The sequence below is a fragment of the Meleagris gallopavo genome, chromosome 17 (genome assembly GCF_000146605.3).
Source record: "Meleagris gallopavo isolate NT-WF06-2002-E0010 breed Aviagen turkey brand Nicholas breeding stock chromosome 17, Turkey_5.1, whole genome shotgun sequence".
NCBI lineage: Eukaryota > Metazoa > Chordata > Aves > Galliformes > Phasianidae > Meleagris > Meleagris gallopavo.
Window position 1 is genome coordinate 6,290,970 of NC_015027.2, and position 25,693 is coordinate 6,316,662.

Genomic DNA, 25,693 nt, shown 5'->3' on the forward strand with positions numbered 1-25,693 from the left:
ACCTGGGAAGGACCGCTGACAGCCGGCAGAGCAGCAGCGAGGGTTCCCCTGAGCCGATCTCCGGGGTTGGGCTGGAGGCATCGGGGGGAAGCAGTGGGAAAAGTTTGAAATAGGGCACTTTAAAAGTTGTGATTTTCCCACTCAAGGCAATTAAGAGGATACAGAGGGTTTTTTGGACAACGCCGTGTGTTCAACGAGTGATGTGCACACGGTCAGTGCAGCTTCTGCTTCAGTCACCACCTCAAAACACAAAAATTACACCAGCAAGAAGAAGTTCAGTCAAACCTGACTTATAACCTAATATCTGTGTAGCAGAGAGCTCAGCAAAATGCCTGAAAGAATCAAAGAATGGTTTAAATTGGAAGAGACCTTTATGCCCCCCAGCCCCACCCCTGCCATGTGCTGGCTGCCCCCCAGCTCAGGGTGCCCAGGGCCCATCCATGACCTCGGGCACCTCCAGGGATGGGGCACCACAGCTCTGGGCTCTCTTTGCTCTCTGAATGAAGAATTTCCTCCTGACATCTGGCCTAAATCTCCCTTCTTTTATTTAAACCCATTGCCCCTTGTCCTGTCACTATCTGCCTGTGTAAAAAGTTGGTACTCCTGCTTATAAGTCTTCCTGAAGTCCTGGAAGGTCCCAGTGAGGTCTCCCTGGAGCCTTCTCTTCTCCAAGATGGGACTGAAGTAAGTTCTGCATTCAGACAGGTGCTTCTAACCCAAAGTACTTTCCTGATTCTGTTCTCGATCTGAACCTCTCTGAGCTGAGAAGGGCAGGAGCAGACACAGCACTGTCCCTACAGCCATACAGCAGCTCTGATACAGGTCTTTATATGAAATGCTTAAATACTGTCTGTTTTGAGAGTCTCCTGGATAGCTGCTTCAGCTGCACTGTGCTAAGACTGACGACAAAGCAGGGAGCCAGGACATCAGCCTGGTGCTGGATTTCATGGTTAGGTTGCAGCCTGAGCTGTCTGAACTCAGGGCTCAGAATTCTTCCCGATTTGAGCTGGTTTTGTTCAAAATGCAAAACCCATGTCTTTTAAATCAATCTGGACTTCAGAAGTGAAGAACTGTGTTGGACTTCTCTTGTGTTGATTATTTTATTAATATTTTTTTATAGAATGAATCACAGAATCACAGAATGGCCTGGGTTGGAAAGGACTTTAAAGATCACCTAGTTCCATCCCCCTGCTGTGGGCTGGTTGCCACCCACTATATCAGGTTGCCCACGACCTGGTCCATCCTGGCCTTGGGCACTTAGAGGAATGGGGCATCCACAGCTTCTCTATGCCAGAGCCTCACTGCCCTCATACTGAAGAATTTCTTCCTAATGTCAGAGCTAAATCTCTCTTCTGTCAGTTTAAATCTATAACTCCATGTCCTATCACTATCAGAGCTCAGTGAGCTTTGTAAAGATAAATCCTGCAGTGGCAAGTAACAGAGAAGATTGCAAATGCCTATACAGGGGGTGTTTTTAGGTAGATCCTTTTGGAATTCATTTACTAAAGGAAGCATTTATGAAGCCATCCAGGCTTTGTGACAGATGACACTTTGCACAGAGACTGCAGAGAGTCCTCAGCATGTTGTGTTACCATCACTTGATCTCAGCCCGGATCCCTCAGTTCCTTCAGGTGGTTGCTGGGCCAGGTCACCCAGGCAGCCCTGGGGCAGCGCTGCTGCAATAGATGCTGGTGTTTTCAGAGGGCAGATTTTTATCAGGGTGATTCAAATATTTCACTCTGTTTGAATGGTATGAGTCAGTGTTGATTTACAGCTTTGTACGGTCTCGCTGCTGGGTTTGGAGCTTTTGTTTCTGAATTAGGAGATGGAAGCAATGTTGTACATTAAGGAGCAGTGAAGTTCTCAAATACTGTGTTTTATATCAGTAGGAAATGGTGAAGAGTGTTTTTTCGTTACTGGATTATTCTTTCTAACTTGTGAAGCTCCTTTTGAATGAAGATTTGAATCTAAATAAAAATGCAGGGAAAAAAAAAAAGTTGGGTTTTTATTTAGAACAATGGTGAATGCCCAGAATGTGCAAAAGGAAATTTTCTCTTCATGAAAAATTGACTGATTTGCAGTCATTGAGTTTGTTCTTCAGGAACTGACAACTACCAGATCTTACTCTCACCTCATCTGATTCCCATTCCCAATTCCCATTCCTCTGCCTTGTTCTCCCAACTCGGCTGAAATGGGGTTTCACTCAGTAATGTTCTTCTGAAATTGTGCTTTCACTCGGGTTATGATGCCTTTGGTTCTCTGCGTCTGAGCAGCAAGAAACTGAAGTTGGCTTTTCCCTTATGTGCTTCTCACGAGGTAGTGAAATTTGTGTTAATTTAATTGATAGAAGCACAAAGAAGCGTTGTCTGCTTTCAAAACAATAAAGCACTGTGATCCTGTGTTCCTGGGACTTTGCTTTTTCCCCCTCTTTATTTTAAAACTCCACCAAAAATCTCCACTTAAAAACTACCTTTCACTTTTTCCTTTCAAGCTATCCTCTATGATCTATGCAATGTCCACTCCAGGTTGTTTTTTTCCCTTTATCCCTATCTTTTACACTCTCTAACCCCTTCAGCTCTTGCCTTAAAGATCAGCTTTCCTCTGGCTTTGTTTCCAACCCTTGTGGTTTGAAGTTTGGCTGCAGTGTGGTCAGAGGGGCCACAACCTGTGGGTCTGTCCATGCCTTCAGCAGCGCAGCCTCCATTGTACCACGAGTGGATGCTGAAGTGCTGCAGTTTTGAATGAAAATTAATGTAGGCAGAAAATCTGACCCAAAAAAGTTGCTTTATGTGTGGTTGACTCTTCTAAGCATTTATTTGTTTCTTTAAGCATCTCTGGAGCCAGCTTTTGCTACCGCCTCCTTTGCTTGGAGTTGCTCAGAAAGCAGAGCTTTTTGGAAGCTGATTCTGAGCACGTGTGTGATTTGTGACCCCCAGTGAGTGCCCACTATTCTGCACCCAGTCTGCATTTTTCAGTGCTCCGTTTGCACCCCACAAATGTTAGGACATGTTTAAACACGACCACACCCAGGCTGTGTCATAACAAACCCCTGCCCTGCTTGTATGGATTTGGACGAAAGGATTATAAACATGAGCTTGGTTCACTCTCAGACAAGCTAAAACAAGTCACGCAGTGGTTAATTTGCAGTATAATGATTCCAAAGGTTTGCAAACCTGAAGAAAACAGAAAAATGATTTTCCATTACACTGTATGACCAAGAAGGATGTGATAATGCTGTAACTGGGCCTTTGTAATTGATCACTTGTAGGAAGAAAGCTGGATTTAAGGGCTGGTGAAGAGAAATACCCTTTATACGCTTACTGTGTTAGAGCAGCAAGATCCCATTTGCTGTTCTCAATAATCCTGCTTCAAAATGCCGGGGGGAGCAGCCTCAGCAGCACAGAAATCACTTTCTGCTGAGCTATATTCTGTGGCGTTTGCTCTTAGGTTTAATTTTCCTAGGTTTCTGCAGAACTGCAGAACAGGCTCTGTCTGCACTCTGCTATCTGCAGATCAGCTGCTGAGCTGGGTGTTTGGGAAGGGCTGTAGTAATTTTCGTGTGTTGTTTTTGTTTGTTTGTTTTGTTTTGTTTTGTTTTCCTTTTTCCCCTCCCCCCACTCCTTCTTGAATAGGAAACCTCCATTTTAGAGGAGTACAACATTAACTGGACTCAGAAGCTGGGAGCTGGGATCAGTGGCCCTGTTAGGTAAGGCAACGCACCGGTGGATCTGTACGTAATCTCTGCTGTGCAGAAGTGAGTATGTATTTTAGGTGTGCAAAGAGCAGAAGGCATGGTGGTGTTGAAAGTTCTACAAGCGAATAAATCTCTCTGTACCCACAGCTGATGTGTGAGCAGGGAATTTTCTGTTGCTGAGTGTGCTGGAAGTAAAAATTCTGCTCACTGCTGCCATATTCCTGAAATCAAGCAGCCCCAAGGATCGGCTGTGACCCGGTGGCACAGGGAAGTGCAGCTCAGGCACTGATGTCCTGCTGCCCCATCTCGCTGCTCCCATCCCAGTGTCAATGCTGGGACCATCAGTACCGTGTGCTGCTTTACCAGCTGCTTTTTCAGCTCCTCGTACGAGGCCCAGCAGAGTGTGCACCCAGCACCAGGCTTCGTGTGGCTTTGTGACCACTGCAGGAGCTGGAAACAAAGCGTGTTCCCCTTTGAGAGCAGGAATTTGTTTCCAGTGCCTGTGCACAAATGCGTGGGAGCCTGGTGGGCTGCTGTCCCCTGCCACCATTTATCTTTCTTCTCAAGCAATTGCATTCTCATCCATTTTCTGTCACTGCCTCCGATCTTTATTAAAATATCCCTTTGTTCTCAGTGCTTTTTGCTGCCTGTTCATAGGGCCCTGCCCTCTGACGTAGTTCAATTGTTAATATTAAATGGGGGGAAGAGAGAAAAAGCGTGTCCAGCACGGCTGGTGGCCCTTCAAAATCAGGATGTCCGTGCAGAAACACTTGATTTATTGCAGACAGCATCCTCCGTGGGAGACGCTCAGGCTGCCTCTGTGTGCTTTGGGTTTTTTCATCACAAGTGGCTCTTGGGGATGAATAGAAGGAGCGCGTTCAGCCGTTACCACGGCTCTGAAGCACTCTTCCTGCATTGCTGAAAGCAGAGCTTTGTGTCGGGTGGTTCTGCAGAAGGTGTTTGGTTGATGTGGAAGGCCAAAAGCTGAGGCTTTCAGCTGGGATACGGTGATGGTGCTCTGTGTATCCCATGTTATGGGCATTCCTTGTAATCACACATCAATCTGCTTGAAGTGTCTCTTTAACGTTCTTGCTGACCAAATAATTTTCTTGCTGTAATACCAGAGTCTGCGTGAAAAAATCCTCTCAAGAACGCTTTGCACTGAAAATCCTTCTTGATCGTCCAAAAGCTAGAAATGAGGTACAGTTTTTATTTGTTCTCTGCCATCTGATGCGCCACAAAGGCTTTTCCTTTTAAGGAATTGCTGCAGCAGTTTAATATCTGTGTTCTGCAGGTCTTGCTGTGCAGGATTCCTTGCATTTAGTCCTCCAGGCTTGTTCCTGGAGCACGGGGGTGGGGACACCGGGTCTTCCCAGCCTTGGATGTTCTATGTTAGCTGTATGTGTGCAAGAGGAATTTTCAGAGCTCTGCCTCTGCCCCATGCAGTGTAACACGAATAGCTGAGGTGTCATTCTGTGTCCACGCATCTCACTCTTGGATGTCGCTGCTGTAAGAGCTGCCAAGAACACCTCAAGTTGCACATGAAATTGTTTGGGTTTGTCTGTATAGGAGAAACTAAAGAAGCTCACTGATACAGACTGTGACTTGAGGAGGGTGATGAGTGTGCTAGTGCACCAAACCATCAGCCTCTTTAAAATAATGAACAGCTGTTCACATTTTCATGAATGTGGGGGGGGGTAAAGGTGCTAACTGTCCTTAAGGTTCAGGCAATTTCCATTTGTGGACTAAATTCTCCCTTAAAGTTCCCAGAGGAAGAAGGTTTGGATATGAAGAGCATCCAGCCTTGCAGTCCAGGTCACTTTAAATCAGGTGGCTTTCCTTAGGTTCCTGTTTCAGAAAGTCTGAGCAGATGAGTTTCCTTCCACGTGTCGTGAGCACTACACTCATCCTCTTGGACGTGAGAGTAGAATTACGAAATTTCAGGTTTTATTCTTGAATTTCAAGATATGTGTCAGCTTAAGTCTGATCTTCATTACTAGTTTAAAGCTAGTTCTACTTCTAAATTTCTTAAAATAAAAAAAACAACTCAGCACATTTAGAAACAAAGAGCAGCAACAAAGCAGCCCTAAAGATTGGGCTTTTTCAGGAACTGCTGGATTTCATTCTGTCATCTGTAACAAATGGATTCACAAAGCACAAACTTTTTGTCTTAGTCTCAATGTGTAATGGCTGCTGGTTACTTATGTGGATATTTAGGTGTTTTAGATATTTCTAGCTTTTTGAATAGTTGGAGGAGAATTTTACATGGCGTGTGAGCAGTGCTGAGCAGCAGTTGAGGGGGAGAGGGGATCAGAGCAGCTCGGATGCACATCACTATGTACAGTAATGTTTCTTCCCTTCTCTTTAAGGTACGTCTGCACATGATGTGTGCAACACATCCAAATATTGTTCAAATTATTGAAGTTTATGCTAACAGTGTGCAGTTCCCACATGAATCCAGCCCGAGGTAAGACTGCACAGCGTGTTTCATTCCCACAGCTTGCTTTCCATATTTAGGCCAAGGCAGAGTGGAGTTTGCTTGCTTTTTTTCCCCCTCCAATCAGTGTGGCCAAAATGAAAGCTTACTGAGAGTTCCAAACATGATTTCTGTACGTCAGGCTAAGCAACATTTACTTTTTCCTGTTCTTGACACCCAGGCCTTTACATATTTAAAAAAACTTGAATCCTTCAGTAATGGTTTTGAGCACATCTTCATTTCTGAGGTTTTGCACTGATTCAGTCTGTGACAGCTGCATTGGCTGACAGAATAAAATATAGGAGAACTAGAAGTCAATTTCTTGAGGCTCTGCCAGTCCTCATCTCCTTGATTTCTATACTTTGTCCTTTGCAATTACGGTAATAAAACTGTAAATTAAAATCAGGAGGTACAGCAGAGTAGATGAGTAGCATTAAAGATGACCCTTGACCTCCTGCTTCTCCCATGCCACAAACATCTCCAGCATGCAGGCAGCTAGCTAGGCAAGGATGGAGACAGACAGGTGTAGGTGTGCTCCAAGCCAGCTCAGTTTCATGCACTCTGCCTGCACTATTACTCTTTGGAGGTGGAGTTGCACATTAGTGCGTCTCAATGGTGCCCAGAGTCAAGCTGGTGGAAGATGTGGATGCAGGGTGCGTGCATCTGTCTGAATGCACCCGTGTCCCAGGATTTGTTCCAGTGAAGTGAGGTGGGTTCTCAGCATGAAGAGCAAACTGTGGGCTCCTGGCTGGCAATCGATGAGTCAGGTGTGGTGGGAGCCAGAAGATCTGCAGGTGATGTACAAAGATAAAGTCACTCAACACTCAAACACAAAGTCACTCAAGCTTAGAACAACTGTAGAAGAAGCGAGTATGTCTCTTTCTTTTGGCCTGCATCTGTAGATATGAAGTGTGCATTACTAGCTTAGCAATTCTGTTCTTCTTCTGATTAATTTTAATGTAACAAAATGAAATGCTTTTGAACAGGGCTCGGCTCCTAATTGTAATGGAGATGATGGAAGGGGGAGAGCTATTTCACAGAATCAGCCAGCACCGGCACTTTACTGAGAAGCAAGCAAGCCAAGTAACAAAGCAGGCAAGTTAACACCCATGTATAAGCAAATCCATGAATGCTAATGGCTAAAGTATTTAACAATTTCTTGGGGCAGGGGGGAGGTGGGAAAAAAGGAAGCTAAAATAATCCTCAGTTCTGATCGAATGATCATTGCCTGCTTTGTTATAATCTGACAGTGCTTAAGTTTCAGTAGAAGGAAAGAATTTGAAGGTGTGGGCTAGTTCTGCTGTGTTGGGCCCTATTGTCTGCTGTCCCTTATGTTTTCCTAACATGGTTACAGAACTTCACTGGCAAGAACTATTTCCTGCACAATCTTTGTCTGTATGTCTCACTATTGTCCTGAAAGCATTCCATCCACCAGTCCACAGGCTCTCACCAGACAATGCTTGCTCCTGAGCTCCAGTTTGAGAATCATTCTTGGCTGTGACATAGACTTAGAATTTCTTTCAGCTCTTAAATGGGCTAGCAGACAATAACTCATGTCCTGCATCAGTGGTTTTCCACCTGAATTCTGTATCTAGTTTTGTGGAAGAACCCAAGAGGACTGTCCAACTATAGCTCATGTTTTCTGTGCTGTTCTGATTTTATCCTTCCCTCTCCACTTCTCTAGGCAGCTCATTCTTGAATGTTGTGATTTTAGAGGGTCAGTATTTATTACTAGACATTTTAGTGTCCATGGGCTATTTGTGGCTTAGCAGTGCATCTGCTGTGACTAACTCATCCAGCTGGAGTAAGCAGGATGACAAAGCAGAAGGGTCACTGTGGGATTCAGTATGGGGAGCCCTAGTGTCAGTTCTCGGTTCTGGGTGGGTTTGTTCCTTTAAGCCCAAGCTGTTGGATGACTTGTGGAGCTAGAAAGCTTTATTCCATGTAGGGGATAAAGGAAAGAGAACATGAGATGAGATCATACAGCATTTGGTATAAACTGACACCACTGTTTATGAATATACCCAGTTCCTGATCACTCTCTTTTCCCTTTGCTGGGGAGATGATGTTTTTGGTACTGAGGCCAAAAAAAAAAAAAAAAAAAAAGAAGGCTGAATAATTTCATCTTAATATTCTGCCTTTTGCTTTGAGTTATTTCTAATGAAATGCTAATAATGCTACTACCTTTTTGGCTTCATTCAGCAAAGAGATTAGGTGGAAATACAGAATTGTTCTTGACACGTTATTGTCATGTCCTTTGAGTGGGTTGATTCTGGCAGTGCAAGGCAGTTACTGGGATTAACATGTTGGAAAATTCTTTTAAAACTATACCTTTACATTGAACACTGACTTGATACACACTTGGGTTATTCCTGCTCCAAGTAACTCTTTGTGTTAACATTTATAAGCAGTATTTAGAAGCAGTGCTTATAAATGTACTTTGGAAGCAACATTAAAGCCTTCTTCTTTAACCTGGTGATTCTCATCAATGTCTTGAACAGATCTTGGTTTCTTGTACCCAGTAATACTAAAACCTTGTCACAAAGCTCCCTCATTGCATCTGAGAATACTCATCATATTTGTTTCTGAGCTAAGTTAACACTGAACTTCTTCTACCACAGTAATCTGCAGTCATTTAAGGAGTCAGCACTTCACCCAGGGTGCTGCTTATGGGTATGATCCTACAGGAGGAACACTTGCAAATGAGGATCATGTGCCTTTGCCTTACTTTGGTTTCAGGAATGCTGTTCAAGTATTTATGATTTGTTTTCCTTTAAACAGGTTGCACTTTCAGATGTGTACAGTCTGCAGAGCTTTCATGACAAGGTTACAGCTTTCTAAACCACGGCAGCATAAGAAGTTGCCTGTGAAAGAATTGAGTAATACAGTTCTGTGTAATACTATGTGAAATAAATAGACTGCAGGCAGTACCTTCAAGAACTAAAGAATAAAGCTGCCTGAGTGGTAACTGTTGAGTTTGTTAAAATGCAGTAAAATGTTTTGCTGAAGTACTGAGGCAGGAACTCGTGTTTGACTTACATAATCACTGGAGAGCATGCAAGCAAGTTCAGTCACCCCCAGGGGCTAGAACAGCATATAAAAGGACACTGTCATGACCCATTTCACTTCTGGCAGGTGTAATAATGCCTAGAGTTAGTCAAATAAAAAGGGGTGGGAAGCCCACTACAACTTAGCTTTTATTTTCTGTTTGCTTTGAGTGAAATGCAAACTGAAGAGCTTCGTTGGTTTCATCTCCCTGTCTTCACACTTCACTGCACTGTTGCTCTGTACAGCCAGGGTTGTCTTCCCTCAGAGTTGTATACAAGCAGAATTAAAAAGGTTGTGGCCTAGGCTATGTTGGCAATGTCTTTTTTAAAGATAGTTGAAAAGATAAAAAGACAATAACTCTCCAGGCTGAAGGAAGAGTTCTATAATTGCAGCTGATTTGTTGTGGCCTTTTTCAGATAGCTTTGGCTTTGCAGCATTGCCACTCACTAAACATTGCACATAGAGACCTCAAGCCCGAGAATCTCCTCTTCAAGGATAACTCTTTGGTAAGATTAAAACTTAGCATTGTTTTTTGCTGCTGAATTCTATAAAAATGGCTCAATGATGATTTTCAGAATAGTTTAAAAACATAAACTGATATTAATGCAATATTTTGGTGACAAAAAGGAATGACTTTTGGCTTTGTGTGTTTCCATACTCCTGTGTGGTCATGGGGAAATCCTCTCCACCCATGTCATTAGGATGTTTTATACACGCGATGTAGCTGCTTTGACTGAAGTGTGCATACCATGCCACGTGTTTCTTCCTTCTCTTGCCCATAACCTGCACTTGCAGTGATCTCCCTCCAGTGCATTTGACTCTTTCCAAAGCAGAGAAGACAACTGCTTTGACCCAGAGTGCCCAAGAGAACAAAGATGGTTGTTGCAAAGATTGGTTTATCATCTTTTAGCTGCTTTGTGGGATGATAGGTGTATGAATACAAAACAGGAATACATGGGGTAAAGGTAAGATGAGTAGGAAGCATTAAGGATGTAGTAGAAAAGCTGATTTTGTAATGCAACATTTCGTTTTAGGATGCACCTGTTAAACTGTGTGACTTTGGGTTTGCCAAAGTAGACCAAGGTGACTTGATGACACCACAGTTCACTCCATATTACGTAGCACCTCAGGTAACAAACTATTATGGTTTTAAGTTATAGAGGGATAATGACCTTTTGCTTGTGCCTTCAAAATAATCTAATATTAAAAGCCCTTGCTGTCTTATTAAAAGCTTCTGCATGCAGGAGTCTTGAGTAGATGCTTAGGAGCAACCTTTCAAGACTGAGTGCTACACTGATCAGAACAGGAGATCGTGATGCAGATTTCCCAGACTGTGTGGTTGGTCCCTGCTTCACAAATCCTTGTAGCTCAGGCTCATACAAGATTACATTCCAAATGAATGTGCTGAAACAATAAGGTTCTATAAAGGCAATTGCTTAGGAGGAGGGCAGTGTCAGAGGTTTACCAATTGACTTTGACTTGGCTCCCTTGTCATTATGCATTGAGACACAATTTATAGTTGCAGACAGGCTGGTTTTTGTAGCACTACTTTACCTGCTTAGCTGAATCTTTCCCCTGTGTCGAAACATTCAGTTTTAAGAAGAACAGGCTGAGCCTGGCAGAGTGTTCAAGAGCTGTAATAATGCCACTAGTGGAAAAGAATCCAACATTTTTGGCATGAGCATCTTGTGTGTGGTGTCTTTTTGCAATCTTCTCTTCTTATGGCAACAGGTATTGGAGGCACAAAGGCGGCATCAGAAAGAAAAATCTGGTATTATCCCCACCTCTCCAACACCTTACACATACAACAAGGTAAGCTATGAGACAGTCAGTCAGTGTCTTCAAAGCATTTTGTTGTGTTTTTTTTTTCCCTCTACAGATTTAGATGCTGTACACATAGTCTATAAGTGCAGTTTATCACCTAAGACAATAAGCTTTATTGTCCTCAAATTTCATACACTTACAGCCAGGAGCAATAAAGTTGTTCAGGTCTCTGTGATAGGCATACATCTAACTAGGTAGACATCTCACACTGAGCTAAAAGCAGGATCTACAGGGAACTGGAGGGAAACATCATGTTGCTTGCTTTCTGGTATATGTATCTATCTTCAGCTATAGTGATATAACAACTTTAGGGCTATATTTCTCAATGTGTGGCTTTTTCAGCCGTTCTGAAGGAAGGAATAGGGTGTTCACACCTACACTGGTATTTCTCCCCTTAAATGTGCTAGGGCCAGCCCAGGTTTCATTCAGTTGAGTGGGAGAACTGGTACAAATAATGGTCTGTGCAGGTAGCTGTCTTTCTCAGTTAGGTTAGAAGTGACATGGTAAAGGGAGTAGGGGAGTGGATCTGTGTTTTTTCTGATGGAGTGAATAATGGAATTTGAATGAATTTGGTCCCAGCCTAATTAATGATCCTCCAATTAAAGGGAAAATATACAATCATTGTTAACAGGATCACTAAATGTTAATGAGATTTTTGAGAGACCAGGTGGGAAGTTCTTTAACCTCCATTCAAATTAATCCTCTTCTTTGCTGCCAGCTGCAGTTTCTGGATGTGCAAAGCACTGTTTAGGCTATGTTGGTCAGACAGTGGTGGTGGTGTCTTGTCTGCATCAGGGCTCTTCTGCCAGATGACTTATAGCACATTGAGTTGTCTGAAGCAGGAGACCATGGGCAATGACAACTGCTGCTGGAGTCTTGGCAGAGTTCTGACAGAATGTGTCCTGAAAGATTGGACTTCTTGGTCATTGCAAAACATCTTCCTCCATATCAGCATCTCTCACTTCACAAGGCAGAATCAAGTATTGACTACTGTGGATTGAAGCAGGTTGAATCTCAGATAATAGCCCTCTCCAAGGGACTTCTCTGTCATTGTAAAAGGGTAGATGCAGTTCAGAGTCACTTGAAAGTGGTTGCTTACTGTTCATATTGTTCATTTCTTCTTTAATGAGCCAAATAACTTTGTCCAGGGCAACTAAACAAAATATGGGCCATGTTTTTGTACAAAATAGGAAAGCTTTGAAAATAGGTATCAACTAGAGTTTACATACATGCTAATAAGTGCCTCAATCACCTGGGTTTACAGTGAATTTGTTTGCATGTGTTTCATTAAAAAGTACTACTTGGTCACTCTGAACTGCTTTCAGTCATGGTGGCAGGACTGACTGGAAATGAACAGCCTCATCCTTACCTTGCCAAGTGTGACTCACTTGCAAAAGCAGCTTCTGGCATATGCCTGGTTTCCCCAAATAGACTGTGCTAAACTCCCAGGTACCCCATCCTTCCACAGCAAGTCAGAGCCTGGCAGAAAGGCCTGTGATTCACCTTCATGATCAGCAGCTCCATCCCACAGATGTAAATTGGAGGAAAAAACATGTCTGTGATGTCCTGAGTATTTTTGTTAAGCTGTGTGTGCATTGGATCAGACGTGTGTGTTTCTCATAGTAGAGGAGAGTGACTCGTGAAAAATAAAATCTCAGAACCATATTCAGAAAGAATTTAGATTGAGACACCTGTTTCCAATTTGCACATCTAAAATCCTATTGCTGCCATTAGAAATTGTCTCTAGTCACTGGAAAAACAGTAAAAATCACATGGCTAAATAGAAATTAAGACTTCTAGATCCATCTGACTGGCACAAATACCTGTGTGGAGTGACTTTGTGGCCAGAAGCGAAGGCTGTGGTTTCATGTTCAGTAAGAGCTGATCCAGGTGTGCTCCCTCTGGAAGGAAACAGTCACATCTTTGAAAGCCCTTTTCTGGGTCAGTGCTGATCCAGTCAGAAACCAGCCTTGGTAACTGGGAGTTCTGTTTGCCAAGTTTGTCCATGTGGCTTCACAACCAGGAGTGCAGCATTTGTCCCCAGGGACAGTATGGTGCAGCTACACAGGCTTCTGGCTTTGGAACTGATTGCAGAACCTCTCCAGCCCCTCAACTCCCCACATTTGCCCTTAGGTAGCTTTCCACAGCCACCTGCATCTAGCTGGAGCTCAGGATTCTCCTGCCTGTATATTCCTGACCCTCCTTGCATTGCTGTAAGCCATCGGAATTCCCCTGAAGGACTGACAGGGCTGAAAACCAACCAGTAAAAAAAAAAAAAATCCCTGCACAAATGCTGGAAAGAAATATTGCAGGTGGGTGACCGATGCAGAGCCAGTCCTTCCAGCCCCAGCCTGCACCAAGCGGTACCAAAGCTGCACCCCTAAGGATCCAGTCAAAGTCTGGGCAGTTATGATCCTCTTCCCTTCTTCAGAGTGGTTGTGAACAACAGATATCCAGATTCTCTCTCTTTTTTTTTTTTTCCTGTAGTATCAAATTCTTAAAAAACGACTGAATGATATTCTGATTTGTTCTGACATTCAGAGCCAAGGGTTCAGCTATCCTGAGAGGTAATGAATACGCAGCTCATTCCAGCCTCTGACGCACTGCAGTTTCCATGCAGGTTGCCATTGCCTAGCAGAGTCATAGGAGCACGTTCTGTAAACAAGATGGCTCAAGTGCTGGAAGAGTTCAGCTTGGCAGCATGGAGTTACCTTGTGCTTGCATATTTGCCAGAAAGATAATTTCAAATGCACTTTTAAACCAAATGAGCAGGGACACAACATCCAGCAGCTAAAAGGGAGAAAAATACTTAGAAAATGTTTCTGATGGAATTATGACCTTATAAGAGAGGAAGACAAATCCATGAGGATGTTCAGATGTTCTTTTTTTTGGAGCTGTGCTCCTGTGTCCATAGGGAAACATACAGAACATTTAACGTAGGTGCATTGCTGCAAATCGCGCCCCAAAGTGATCATTTCCTTGCTTTCAGAGCTGTGACTTGTGGTCCCTGGGTGTCATTATTTACGTGATGCTGTGTGGATACCCTCCGTTTTACTCCAAACACCACAGTCGGACAATTCCAAAGGACATGCGGAAAAAGATCATGACAGGAAGTTTTGAATTTCCAGAGGAAGAGTGGAGCCAGATCTCAGAGATGGCAAAAGACATTGTGCGAAAGTGAGTCAGCTGAGGAGAATGTTGTGTTGCTCTGTGCTTATATTAAGAAATTGGAAAGTCACTTGACAGTGCCTTATCACAAAGGGATTGTTTTTCCAGCGGTGGGGTGAATTGTCTGCAGCACACACAGCTGAAAAAATTCCTATGTTCAGCATAAAAGAAGTTTGGTAAATACATCCCCCTCTCCCCCTTTTTCTTCTCTCTCTGCGTACAATTTCTGATGACCCCAAAGTTGCTGGCGTGCGTTGTGCTTTTATTCTGTAGCTGACTGCACACCCGTGGGCACTCTCCAGGTGTACATCTCCTGTGGCAGTGTCCAAGCTCCTGTAAAACCAAAGGGCAGTTGGGTGGCTCATAGGCAGTGGCCAGCTGAGTCCATCAGTAGCTCTCCCCCTCAGAACCCTGTGTGCTAATATGCGGTTTCAAAGGAGTCTGAAGGGAGGTTAAGGTCTGTCACAAAGTGTCAGACTATGAGATGAGGTTTTCCTCATCTCATGAGGTGGGTATTTTGTTCTAAATGCTGCTTGGGAGCTGGTTTTCCTGCAGTACACATCTCTCGTTTGAAGTATTTCAAACATAGTGATCCAGTGGTCCTGTCTGAAAGCATGAATGTAACACTGATTATGTGCTGACCTCACTTAATTTTTTTAAAAGCAAGAGGGACTTACTGGCTTTGTATCACCGGAGGAACTGGAAGGATAAAAGCAATAGAAATAGGAAAAAAAAATCTGTTATACAATTTTAAACTGTTGCTGTGTTTTGTGTTCTAATTAAAACCTCCACGGTCTTAACGTAGTTTGGAGAGGGTACTGAGTTCTGTTCATAGCAGCACAGGAGGGCCCAAATCTTTCACCAAATAAATTGCAGATTATGTTGCAGTGAAAATTCTGTTTAAACCGAGGTCAGCAGTCAGAAGGTTTCATTGTGCTTTAAAATGGCCATGAAACTCCTGGAGTGCTGTCGCTTGGATTCAGTTCATTTCACTCAATTCTCAGTTATCAGGACTCGCTTTCCCATCTGTCCTTTTCAGCCAAAGACTCTGAATTTGAGCCTACAGTGCAGGAGTACATTTAGAATTTATATAATTTTGGAGGAGTTTACATTTTACTTATGCGTATGCTATTCACATGAAGGCTTGCTTCTGGAGAGCCTATTTTGCATTCAGGAGGCCGTTTCCCTTCAAGCGTGTCAAATTGATTTCTGACCCCAAGCTTTACAAGCGGGACTGCTTGAGTATAGATGAGGACATTGAAAACTGATGAAAAAGGAAGGCATGTGTCTTGGATTAACACCGAACTGACAGCCTATTTGGCAGCATGGCCTTGCAAGTGAAATGTTACGAGCCAGCCTGTGGTCTCGCTGACGTTTTGTAAAAGTGATTTCCACTTTCTTGGTACATTAAACAGTTCTGCTCTGCAGCCAGGAAGCTGACTTGGAGTATTGTCTGAGAAAGTGTGACAAACTGATCAACTCGTTCTGTTCCTAATTTAAACATTTGGAATACTTGTCAGCAGTCTGTGTGAAATGTTATTTTTCTATTAAACAGTAGTGATTATCATGGGAACGTGAGTTTATCTACATAATCTCTTTCCAGGGTGTCTTTCCAGTAACATTTAATTCAGAGGGCTTTTCAGAGATTTCAGAATAATGTTCCTTTTCATTCTGAGTCACTGCAGCTTGCCAAAGCATCCATTATTTGAGGCTTTTACAGAGGGGAAAAAAAGCAAAAGGGTTGCCCAGTGAAAGCAGTTAATTCAGAAAACAGGTTTTGAGCTTTGAAGCTTTGCCTTGCTTTACATACCCACAGTTCTTGGTCTGCGTATAGACTGTCATGCAGATGAGCTTTAGACACGCATTTCTATGGTGTGTTGGCCTGGATCATTTCCAGCTTGTCTGGAAATAATTTCCCATGAGGGAGGATGTGAATATAGAGTTCAGCTGGATGCAGGTATTACCAGAATGGCCTTCCGTGCCTTTCTTTACACTGAACTGCTGATAATGACTGAATGATCTGTGACTACGTTAAAATATCACCGCAGCAAGGCTCAGTGAGGCTGATGGAAAGTTGGGCTGCCTTGGGGTCAGCTGAAGGTTTTGGTTTATTGGGAGTGGTTTCTTTTTTTGGTCTCTTTAGTGTTTAGAGATTGCTAAGTGCTCTGATCCCACGGAGCCGCGCATTGTACGTCCCCAAAGAGCTCTTTATGGACTGATGGATTCCTCTCCCAGGTTGCTGAAGGTCAAACCAGAGGAGCGGCTGACCATCGAAGGTGTGCTGGACCATCCCTGGCTCAACTCCACTGAGGCACTGGATAACATCCTACCTTCTGCCCAGCTGATGATGGACAAGGTTTAAACAACGTTTTTTTTTATCAAGAATATTGTACAGAGGAGCTGGATAGCTTCTGGGAGGTTTGAGAGTTGTCTGTCACATCACGGCCATAGCTGACGTTGTCCATTAATTCACAAAGCGTAATTCTTTTCATTCCAGGCAATGGTTGCAGGGATACAACAGGCTCATGCAGAACAACTTGCAAACATGAGAATCCAAGACCTCAAAGTCAGTCTCAAACCCCTTCACTCTGTGAACAACCCTATCCTGCGCAAAAGGAAATTACTGGGGTAACTCTCTAAAGCTGTTTTTGAAAGATCAGAGTGTAGGCAGCTGTGATGCTTGGAGAGTGACTTTAAACATGTTACAGGTTCATTCAGTTGTAACTGTGCTCTTGAATTTCTGATTTGGTTGCCACACTCTTCATGCAGAAGCGGGTGGTTGGAGCAAGTCATACTTGCATGACATGGTGCCTCTTCCAAGATAGGGCAGTGAGGAAGGAGAATAGGTATTATATGATAGTGGAACAGATCCATTATGAGAAGATGAGTCAGATGTTGAGAAGGCAACATGGGAGAAAGAACTGCAATTTTTTTTTTCAGATCTTAACATTTGTTTACCAAAAAAAAAAAAGTCAGGTAACCTCTCTTTGTTCAGGTTACCTATTTGAAAAACAGAATGATCAATTTTAGGATTACCCTTCAATTAATTTGAATTAGCATTTATTTTTCTTCATTTTCTTCATTTAAAATGGTCTCGTAATGCAGCATGTTGTAATAATTAATGCTAAATTTGGCTCCCTTTCACAGCTTTCCAGACAGTGAAAGAGAGTGCTCTGCTAGTACAGTTATGCAATGAGTAACAGACATGAGTTGCATTCAAATTGTAATTGTTCCTTCCTTGTTCTTTTGCAGCACTAAGCCAAAGGATGGCGTTTACATCCACGACCCGGAGAATGGAAGTAATGATTCCAACGTGGCTCTGGAAAAGCTCAGAGATGTGATTGCTCAGTGCATTCTACCACAGGCTGGTAAAGGTTGCCACTTTTAAGAAAGTTCCATTCCTAAATACACCAGGCACTGATTTCTTTTCCTGTGCCTCAGGATCAGTGTGTCAATACTGACAGACTGTCTTTGGAGGATGTTTTCTGTGGACTGTAGTTTTGTTGCATGCATAACAATGTCAACAGCAACATGTGGAACTGTTAAAATTAACTTCCAAATAGGAATGTTTGCCTTCAGGCCAGTTTCCCAGTTTGCGTGAGGCGAGGGGGAATAACCGAACATAATGTTTAGTAAGTGCTGGATGTTGCTCAAAGGCAGAATGACAAAGCTCCTGTTTATCTTTGTTCTCCTGAACAGGAGAGAATGAGGATGAGAAGCTGAATGAAGTGATGCAGGAGGCGTGGAAGTATAATCGGGAGTGTAAGTTGCTGCGAGACACTCTTCAGAGCTTCAGCTGGAATGGTGAGGGACTCCTCTTCCCTGGAGAGTGGTGCTAATGCTGGTGAATGGGTGGGAGCAGGGACTTTATTACATGGAAATGAAAACAAACTCGAGTTCGTGCCAGGCTGGTGTAGGTTACAGCCCTTCTCCAGAATGGATGTTTTAGAAATTGAGGCTTGAAGTTCTGCTTTAAAATTCCTGTTTGAGGTTCAGGGTAGAGCTTTCAAAGGCACCAGGTTGTTTACAAACTTAGCGCAGATAGATCTTTACATTAGAAACTGCTTCAGCTGGTTTCCTTCCAGCTGCTTAGTAGCCTTGTTCTGTTGGAGGCTGCTGCCCTAATCTCTGTCAGCACATCTCTTCTGCTCAATTTAGGGAGGAAATGGAATTAAACTAGACCAGCTGCTTTTGGGGCTGTTCAGATGGCTCCTTGACATAACAGAGCATAGTGTCAGCCAGGTTCACAAGGCTTGGCCATGCCTCTTCCTTAATTTTTTTTTTTGTTTCAAGCAGAGCCAGAGATCTTCACTCATTTTGCTGGCCCTGCAAATGCTGTCCTAAGTGTGTTTTGCCTCCAACCAGTGTATGATGCCAGCAGTAATGACTTTCCTCCTTGTGCCCAATACCTGCTGACTACCTGTTCTTTTCCTTTCAGGCAGAGGATTTACAGATAAAGTGGATCGACTAAAACTGGCAGAAATAGTAAAACAAGTTATTGAAGAGCAGACAAACTCCCATGACTCTCAATAGCTGGAGCTTCTTAATCTTATTTTTTTTTTTACCATTTAAGATTTATTCTTTAACTGTAAAAAGTATTTTTATGTAAATTAATAAATCATAATTATTTCATTAAATTTCCATACTGCTTGAAAATGCTGTATAGTTGTAGATACAAAAAAATCATTGGTACTGTAATATTTTTTTAAAACTCAGTTCCTTGAGGTATATATGATCACTTATGTACTGTTAATCGTAAGTCCCTCAGATGGGGCAAATTATATTGTTAAAAACCATTCTTTTTCTTAATAACCAGTTGCAGAAGCTGCCTTCCATCTGCTATACATACAGCCAGCTGCAGTGACTATGTGTATGAAAAAGACAGCCAGTTTCTCAACACCCTGCTCAGTAAGTACTTGAAGCAAGTGCTGTGAAATACAAACTTCATAGCTACCCTTTGCATCTAAATTCTGAGTATGTAGAGGCAACAAAATAGCCTTCTGTTCTGCTAGATGACCCCAGAGCCACGCTTGGCCTTGCCAAGGGCACCTGAGTCCATGTGCTAGCTGTGTTTTTCAGTTCTGATCAGTAGCTGCCTTTCTTTCCCTTGTAACCTATCTTCCTCAGAACTTCTTTATGGCCTAATGGCCGTTCAGCATAAGGCTCCTCTTTTTATCATACTCTTCAACAGCAGAATCAAAGAATGTTCTAGTTACTTACATACAAGCTGTTTTTATTTTCCTGATGGGATCTTCTACAGACAACATAAGTATGGGGTCCATTTGTTTCATCTCCAGATCAGAAGCTGTGCGTGTTGCACCCTATTCTTTCCTCTCTAGAAGATCCAACACTTTGTTTCAGACTTATCCTCTTGTTTGAAAGAGATCATCGTGGCAAGGTTCCTAGTACTGCTGTGTGAATCCACAGCGATCCTTCTCTTGTGTCACCCTCTGGAGTCCAAGCTCCCCATCTCTTTGAGGCCTTCGAGCTCCTCCTGGTGGAGCCACAGATGCAGGGCTGCTCCTTGACGCGTCCTTACGCTGCCTGGACCACGAGGCTCTCCAGGGCAGATTCTTACACTAGTTTGGAACATTGGCTCCAAAAGCTGCTTTTTTTTTATTTTAAACGAAACAAACAAATGAAAAGATTCTGTACATATTTCTAGTTTTCTACCTTCCGACACTTTTCTTTCTTTGAGACTGGTCGAAGGCTTTTTATAGAGATATTTTGGTACCAAACATGTGCAGACGTTGAATGAGTTTGGTCTGCAGACTGAAGTGCCAATTCAGGGCTATTAGTATTGACTCTTGATCATTATTGTTATATTTCATAGCTCGTTAATTTTGGGTTTACATTTACAAACTTGAGCCATGAATCTCCCATTTTCCTCTTACAGCAGTCCAGCCTCCTTTTTTGTCTCTTTTCTATGACAGACTTCCTTGTAACCTTTAGCTTGGATGGCAAACCACTGTCTGACTCTTTCTATACAGTTTTGTAAGCAGTAACTCAGTTTTTCTACATGAAGGAGATATTTCATTTCCCATTCTTCGTCAGCACCTTTATCAGCTTTCTTTTAATCCCGTTGACAGTTTTCCAATGCCTGATTTACTGCAGAGTGAGAACCACAGTCCCTAGCTAACTGTCACTTTCTCTGATGGAATCGGGGAGTTTTGGCATAAGCCAGAATTGTATTTCTGACACTACATGGAATATTTGTGTACTGACATGCATCAATGACAACTGTAGGGAATTGGCAGGAGATGAGTATTTGTCATTTCTTGATCTTGCATCAGCAAGTTTGTAGGCCATATATGCGTTTCTGTCCTTGTCCTAAATACCAGCCCATGTCAACATCCGCACAATCTTGAAATGTATAGATATTTCCTTTATAACTTGAAATTTGTCTTTTTGGGGGAGGGGAGATATCTCATTGTGTGGGAACTTCTAAGTATGGCAAATAAATAAACAAGGAAATCACCAGAGTTTGAATAGGAGCGCAGAAAATTCCCCACAAAAGCACTTTGCAACCCTGCCCTCTGAGGAGGAAAACACTCTGATGGGAGCCAGAACTTCCAAGCAGAAACATGGATCAGTTTGTAGCTATGCCATGCCACAGCCTGATCAGCTCCAAGCAGTTTGGGAGCATATATGGAAGTATAACATGGGGACAGGATTGTTCTTTGACAGATTGATCTGGTGCTAAAGACAGCAAGGCTTGTATGCTGGCGTGTGATGCTCTGTAGAGATTGCTTCAGCCTGTTTTGTACTACCAAGAGCAGTTACCAGTAGGGGAGTGGGTGCACCTGTGGTTGTGTTTTGGTGTCAGAAGGGAAATCACATTTCTAAGGGCTTTGGTGAGGAGGAACTGTTTGTTATGGGTTTGCTATTGATTTTAGTGTCTGTGAGAACTGAGAGTGGTCTGATCTAAAATGGAGGCAGGGAGGGACAGATTAGGAAAATTCAAGGTCAAATAGTTTTACTTCTGACAAAATTGATTCTTTAGCTCTTGAAAAAGTTACGTTTTAGATTTCAAAATCAAATACACTTGAATTGATCTCATTTACATATTTTAAAGTGATATTTTACTCTCTCTTTTGTGTTTCTGTTCACTTGACATGAATGCAGGATACCTTATCTTGGTTGTGTAGCCTTTTAGTGGTAACAATCTACTGATGCTTTACAGCAGACTGTGAATATTGTAAATATCTTGAGATGGAAGGGTTGCGTGGGAACAAAGAAGACATTCTTTGTAAAAACACTAAAAGGAAATGGGGAAGTTGTGTCATTGGGTTGGTTGGTTGTTTTTTTCTAGAATTTTATTTAAGAGAAAAGTCTCAAATCATTTGACTTTTTCAAAACTTTATGTATATCTGACTTCTCCTGTGACTTGATTATTTAAGGTATATATATTAAAAGGTTAGAAGAACTTGACTAGAGAAAGATTGGAAATAGCAACATGTCAAAGTTTTGCTGTTACACTTTCACATTTTTCTTTTAGAAACCTGAATCTGTCCTCATCTGCCACATTCAACTCCTGTGTACGAAAATATTTGCATTTCTCCTTTTCAGTGTTACCTGTAACATGTTAGTTTATTTCTGATCAGTATTATATTGTAAATATTACGCATCAGTGTATATAAATGATTTTACTAAACTTATTAGTGGCCTCTTTTGTTTGGTCCCCGAGTCCCTTTGGCACTGAAGGGGAGAGGACTGGGGGGAGGAATCACCGTGCTCCTGGTTCCACCCTGAGCTTTCCCACGTCCCCTCTGCTCTAGCAGCAGTGCTGTGGAGCTTTGGTTTTGTATCACTGAGATGAAGGAACGAGAAGACAGGGTTTTACCCAGCCCATGAATTCATGTCTTCTGAAAAGCTTTAACACTGCCTGCCATCAGGTGGCAGCAGGACATCCGCCGTGCTGCGGGTTAACCCTGTTGGGGGAACGGGTTTTTTTCTGGTAGCTACAGCTTCCAGGGAAGGGAGGGATGAATTATTCTGTGCTGCTGCAGTAGCACTTGGTGCTTCTTGACATTTCCCCCTGTTGAAGTCCAACAGCTGCATTCTGACGAAAGCATTCCCTGGGGCAGGAGCAATGCACTGCCTTACTGCAGGTGAAGCAGTGCAGACACTTCTTGCAGGGCTGGCAGCTGATGGGAACCCACAAGGGGAGAAACTGGTGGACCTTGGTTCAGGCTGGTAGAAGGGGAGCAAGAGAACAATTCCCAAATATTCCAGGAGTATTTAAAGCAGCCAAACCAGCTGCAAGAGCTCTGTGAAAGCGAGACTGTCTTCTACATGTAAAAGAGTACATGACCCAAAGTATGCCTCTCCCTTTCCAGCAAAAAAAACTGCCCTTGAACAATTAAAACATTTAGTGATGTGCCCTGCAAAGATATCTGTCAACATGAACTACAGGCTCTCACCCTGCAGCTGAACCCATTAGCAACCAAATCCTCATTGTTTTTCTGGTAATCTGCTATTCCTTTCCACTGATGAATGCTTAATCCCCTTTTAAACAAATTGCCACAGCAGCACTGGCTCATCGCACTCTCAGCAAACAGGGTCAGCCTGAGCAGGATGCAGTATTTGGGGTGTATCTAATGGGGTGCTGTTCCTACTTGTGCTGATGCCAGGGCCGTGCCGTTGCCTGTACCCCCCATGGAATGTTTGCATTCAAATAGGAGCCGGACAAACGGACACTCCCTGGGTCCTTCATTCCAGCTGGCAACCATGGCTTCAAACTGGACACAACCAGGGCTTGTGCCAAAGCGTGTCCCAATGGGCAGTGGGGTTATTATTGTACTGGGCTTCTCCTTCCTGCTTGTGGGGCTCCTGCTGCTGTGTGCAGACTGCAGCCCCCAGCCCACCTGGGGCTATACAGCCTATGAGATAGTAACTCCAAAGAAAGCTGGCTCTAAAGCAGGCAGAGCCAGCCAGGGCAGCATGTCCTACTCCATCAGCATTCAAGGTGTGAATTATACCATTCACCTCAGGCAGAAGAAAGACTTTGTAATAAAAAACTTCCCTATACTCACTCGTGACTCCGAAGGGCAGGTGATGATCGAGCAGCCCCGTGTGCTGGCAGATTGCTATTACCACGGCTATGTGGAAGGAATCCTGGACTCCATGGTGACTCTGACCACCTGCTCTGGGCTCAGGGGACTGCTGCAAATTGGAAACTTGAGCTACAGCATCGAGCCCCTGGCAGCTTCCTCCACATTTGAGCACCTTCTGCTGCAGAGAGAGGCAGCGGTTCCTGGGACAGTGATCTTCAAAACACTCCAAGGAGGCAGGCGATTTCCAGGTCGCGGGACAGCACCCAGCCAGTTCCAGCCCTGGGGACAGACACGGTACTTGGAACTCATGGTGGTGGTGGGCAAGGAGGGGTTTGACTCCTTTGGCACAAGTATAACAAATGTGACACTAGAGGTCATTGAAATAATTAATCTGGTGGATGGATTGTTTTCCCCTGTCCGCCTTCGTGTGTTATTAACAGTACTGGAGATTTGGACAGAGAAGAACCCTATCAGTATCACCAAAGACATAACTCAGGTCCTTCACAGCTTCAATCGCTGGCGGATTCAGCATAGCCCTGCACACATTATGCATGATGTGGGGTGTCTGTTTGCCTCGCTGGACTTCAGTCGCAGTACAAGAGCATTGCACACGGGCAGTGAATCAAATTTTGCCAGTGCATGCGATAGACAGCGCTCCTCTGCTGTTGTATCGTTTGCAAAACAGACTTACATTGACACTGCAGTCCATGTCGCTCACGAGTTAGGATATGTCCTTGGCATGGAGCACGATGACGAATACTGCAGGTGTGGAAATGCCTCTAAATGCATCATGAACCCAAAGAGCACAGTGAGCTATGGATTCAGCAACTGCAGCACAAAGTACTATTTTGATTTTATAACATCAGGGCAAGGAAAATGTCTGAATAACATTCCATCTATAGCGAGATTTGTACCGCAGCGCTGCGGGAACGGTATCCTGGAGGACAGGGAGGAATGTGACTGTGGCTCAGAAGAACAGTGTAAGTCAGACCCTTGTTGTGACAATACCTGTCAAAAGAAGGAAGGAGCCATTTGCACTTCTGGACAATGCTGCAAGGATTGCAAGCTTCTTCCAGAAGGAGAAGTGTGTAGGAAGAGCATCAATCCATGCGACCTGCCTGAGTACTGCAACGGGACATCTGAGCATTGCCCAGAGGATGTGGCCAAGCAGGATGGAACCACATGTGCTGTGGATGGATACTGCTATTCAGGCAAATGCAGATCTCACACATTACAGTGTCGGGACATCTTTGGTGAGAAAGCACAACCTGCTCCACTACAATGTTTCGAGGAGCTGAACACAAAAGGGGATCGGTTTGGCAACTGCTGGGGAGATGGCACAGATACTGAATTTCAGAAATGTAAGTTAGAAAATGTCCTTTGTGGGAGGATGCAGTGCACTAATGTTAGACATCTGCCTCAGGCAGAAGATCACTCAACCATCATCCAAACCCCAGTGGGTAATACCTGGTGCTGGGGCACGGAGTACCACGCGGGCCTGGACACCTCGGATGCTGGAGTCATTGAGGATGGCACACAGTGTGGCGAGAAGAAGATCTGCATTAATCGGACGTGCGTCCCTGAGGAAAAGTACCTGGCATCCCACTGCTCTGCCAACACAACCTGCAGAGGAAAAGGCATTTGCAACACTAAGGGAAACTGTCACTGTGACAACGGCTGGGCACCTCCCTTCTGCCAGTACGCTGGCTTTGGAGGAAGCATTGACAGCGGGCCTACACCGGTCACGAGAAAAGGGCTTTTTAAGTCCATTGTCAGGATTACCATACTGACTGGCACTGTTCTGATACTTGCAGCACTTGCCATTGAATACATCAGAAAGTTTATAGCAACCCGACTGTTGAGCAGACCTGCTGGACAGGGTCAGTCCAGAGAGGGGGATCCTGAGAAGGAAGAAAGTGAATCCAAATCAGCTGAGAGTCAAAACTCCCCAGTATAGGACTTGATCTGCAGCAGCTGGGCTCAGTCACTAACTCCTGACACAGCTGCAGTGGACTCATTTAAAACTGATTCTAAATAAGTGTACAGTTTGGGAAGCTCAGTTTCTTTTCAGTAGGATAGAAAAATGAAATTGTTTTGATAGACATCAGTAAGAAAAAGAAAAAAAAAATTGACTAAAATGACAGAGGGGCTCAGGTTCATTTGAAATCCTGATGGTCTGCACAGACAGTCATTGCTGCGAGTGACATGTGGAGCAGTGAGGATCCCAGGGTGGCTGAGGCAGAGACTTTTGCTTGTACCAGTGTGTAACAACCAGAAAGATCAACGCAATGGAAAGGTGATGCAAGATGTGTAATGACGGAGGGACAAACACAATAGAAAGGTGTTATAAGGGAAGGAGAAAAGGACTGCTCACCCATCTCTGAAGACCTAGGCCCACAGGGGAGAGATCTCCAAAAAGAGATCCTT

At 43.6% G+C, this 25,693-nt stretch overlaps 2 protein-coding genes across 3 annotated transcripts; both read left to right on the top strand.

The window, feature by feature from the left end:
• The first annotated feature begins 3,586 nt into the window (after window positions 1-3,586).
• MAPKAPK5 (MAPK activated protein kinase 5) lies at window positions 3,587-21,864 on the top strand. Of its 2 annotated transcripts, none has more exons than XM_010720183.3 (13): window positions 3,587-3,706; window positions 4,819-4,894; window positions 6,064-6,161; window positions 7,157-7,265; window positions 9,635-9,724; window positions 10,253-10,348; window positions 10,950-11,030; window positions 14,032-14,219; window positions 16,446-16,566; window positions 16,708-16,838; window positions 17,463-17,584; window positions 17,910-18,014; window positions 18,649-21,864. In XM_010720183.3, exons 3-13 carry the CDS (start codon window positions 6,076-6,078, stop codon window positions 18,741-18,743), a joined length of 1,224 nt encoding a protein of 407 aa, XP_010718485.1. In that variant the 5' UTR covers window positions 3,587-3,706; window positions 4,819-4,894; window positions 6,064-6,075; the 3' UTR covers window positions 18,744-21,864. The 2 variants fall into 2 exon arrangements, with proteins under 2 accessions (XP_010718485.1, XP_010718486.1); XM_010720184.3 differs by having other exon boundaries at window positions 17,463-17,578.
• Window positions 21,865-21,948: 84 nt separating this feature from the next.
• On the top strand, window positions 21,949-25,634 carry LOC100548663 (disintegrin and metalloproteinase domain-containing protein 21-like). The gene has a single exon (XM_019621052.2). It carries the CDS (start codon window positions 22,869-22,871, stop codon window positions 25,221-25,223), a length of 2,355 nt encoding a protein of 784 aa, XP_019476597.1. The 5' UTR covers window positions 21,949-22,868; the 3' UTR covers window positions 25,224-25,634.
• Window positions 25,635-25,693: the final 59 nt, after the last annotated feature.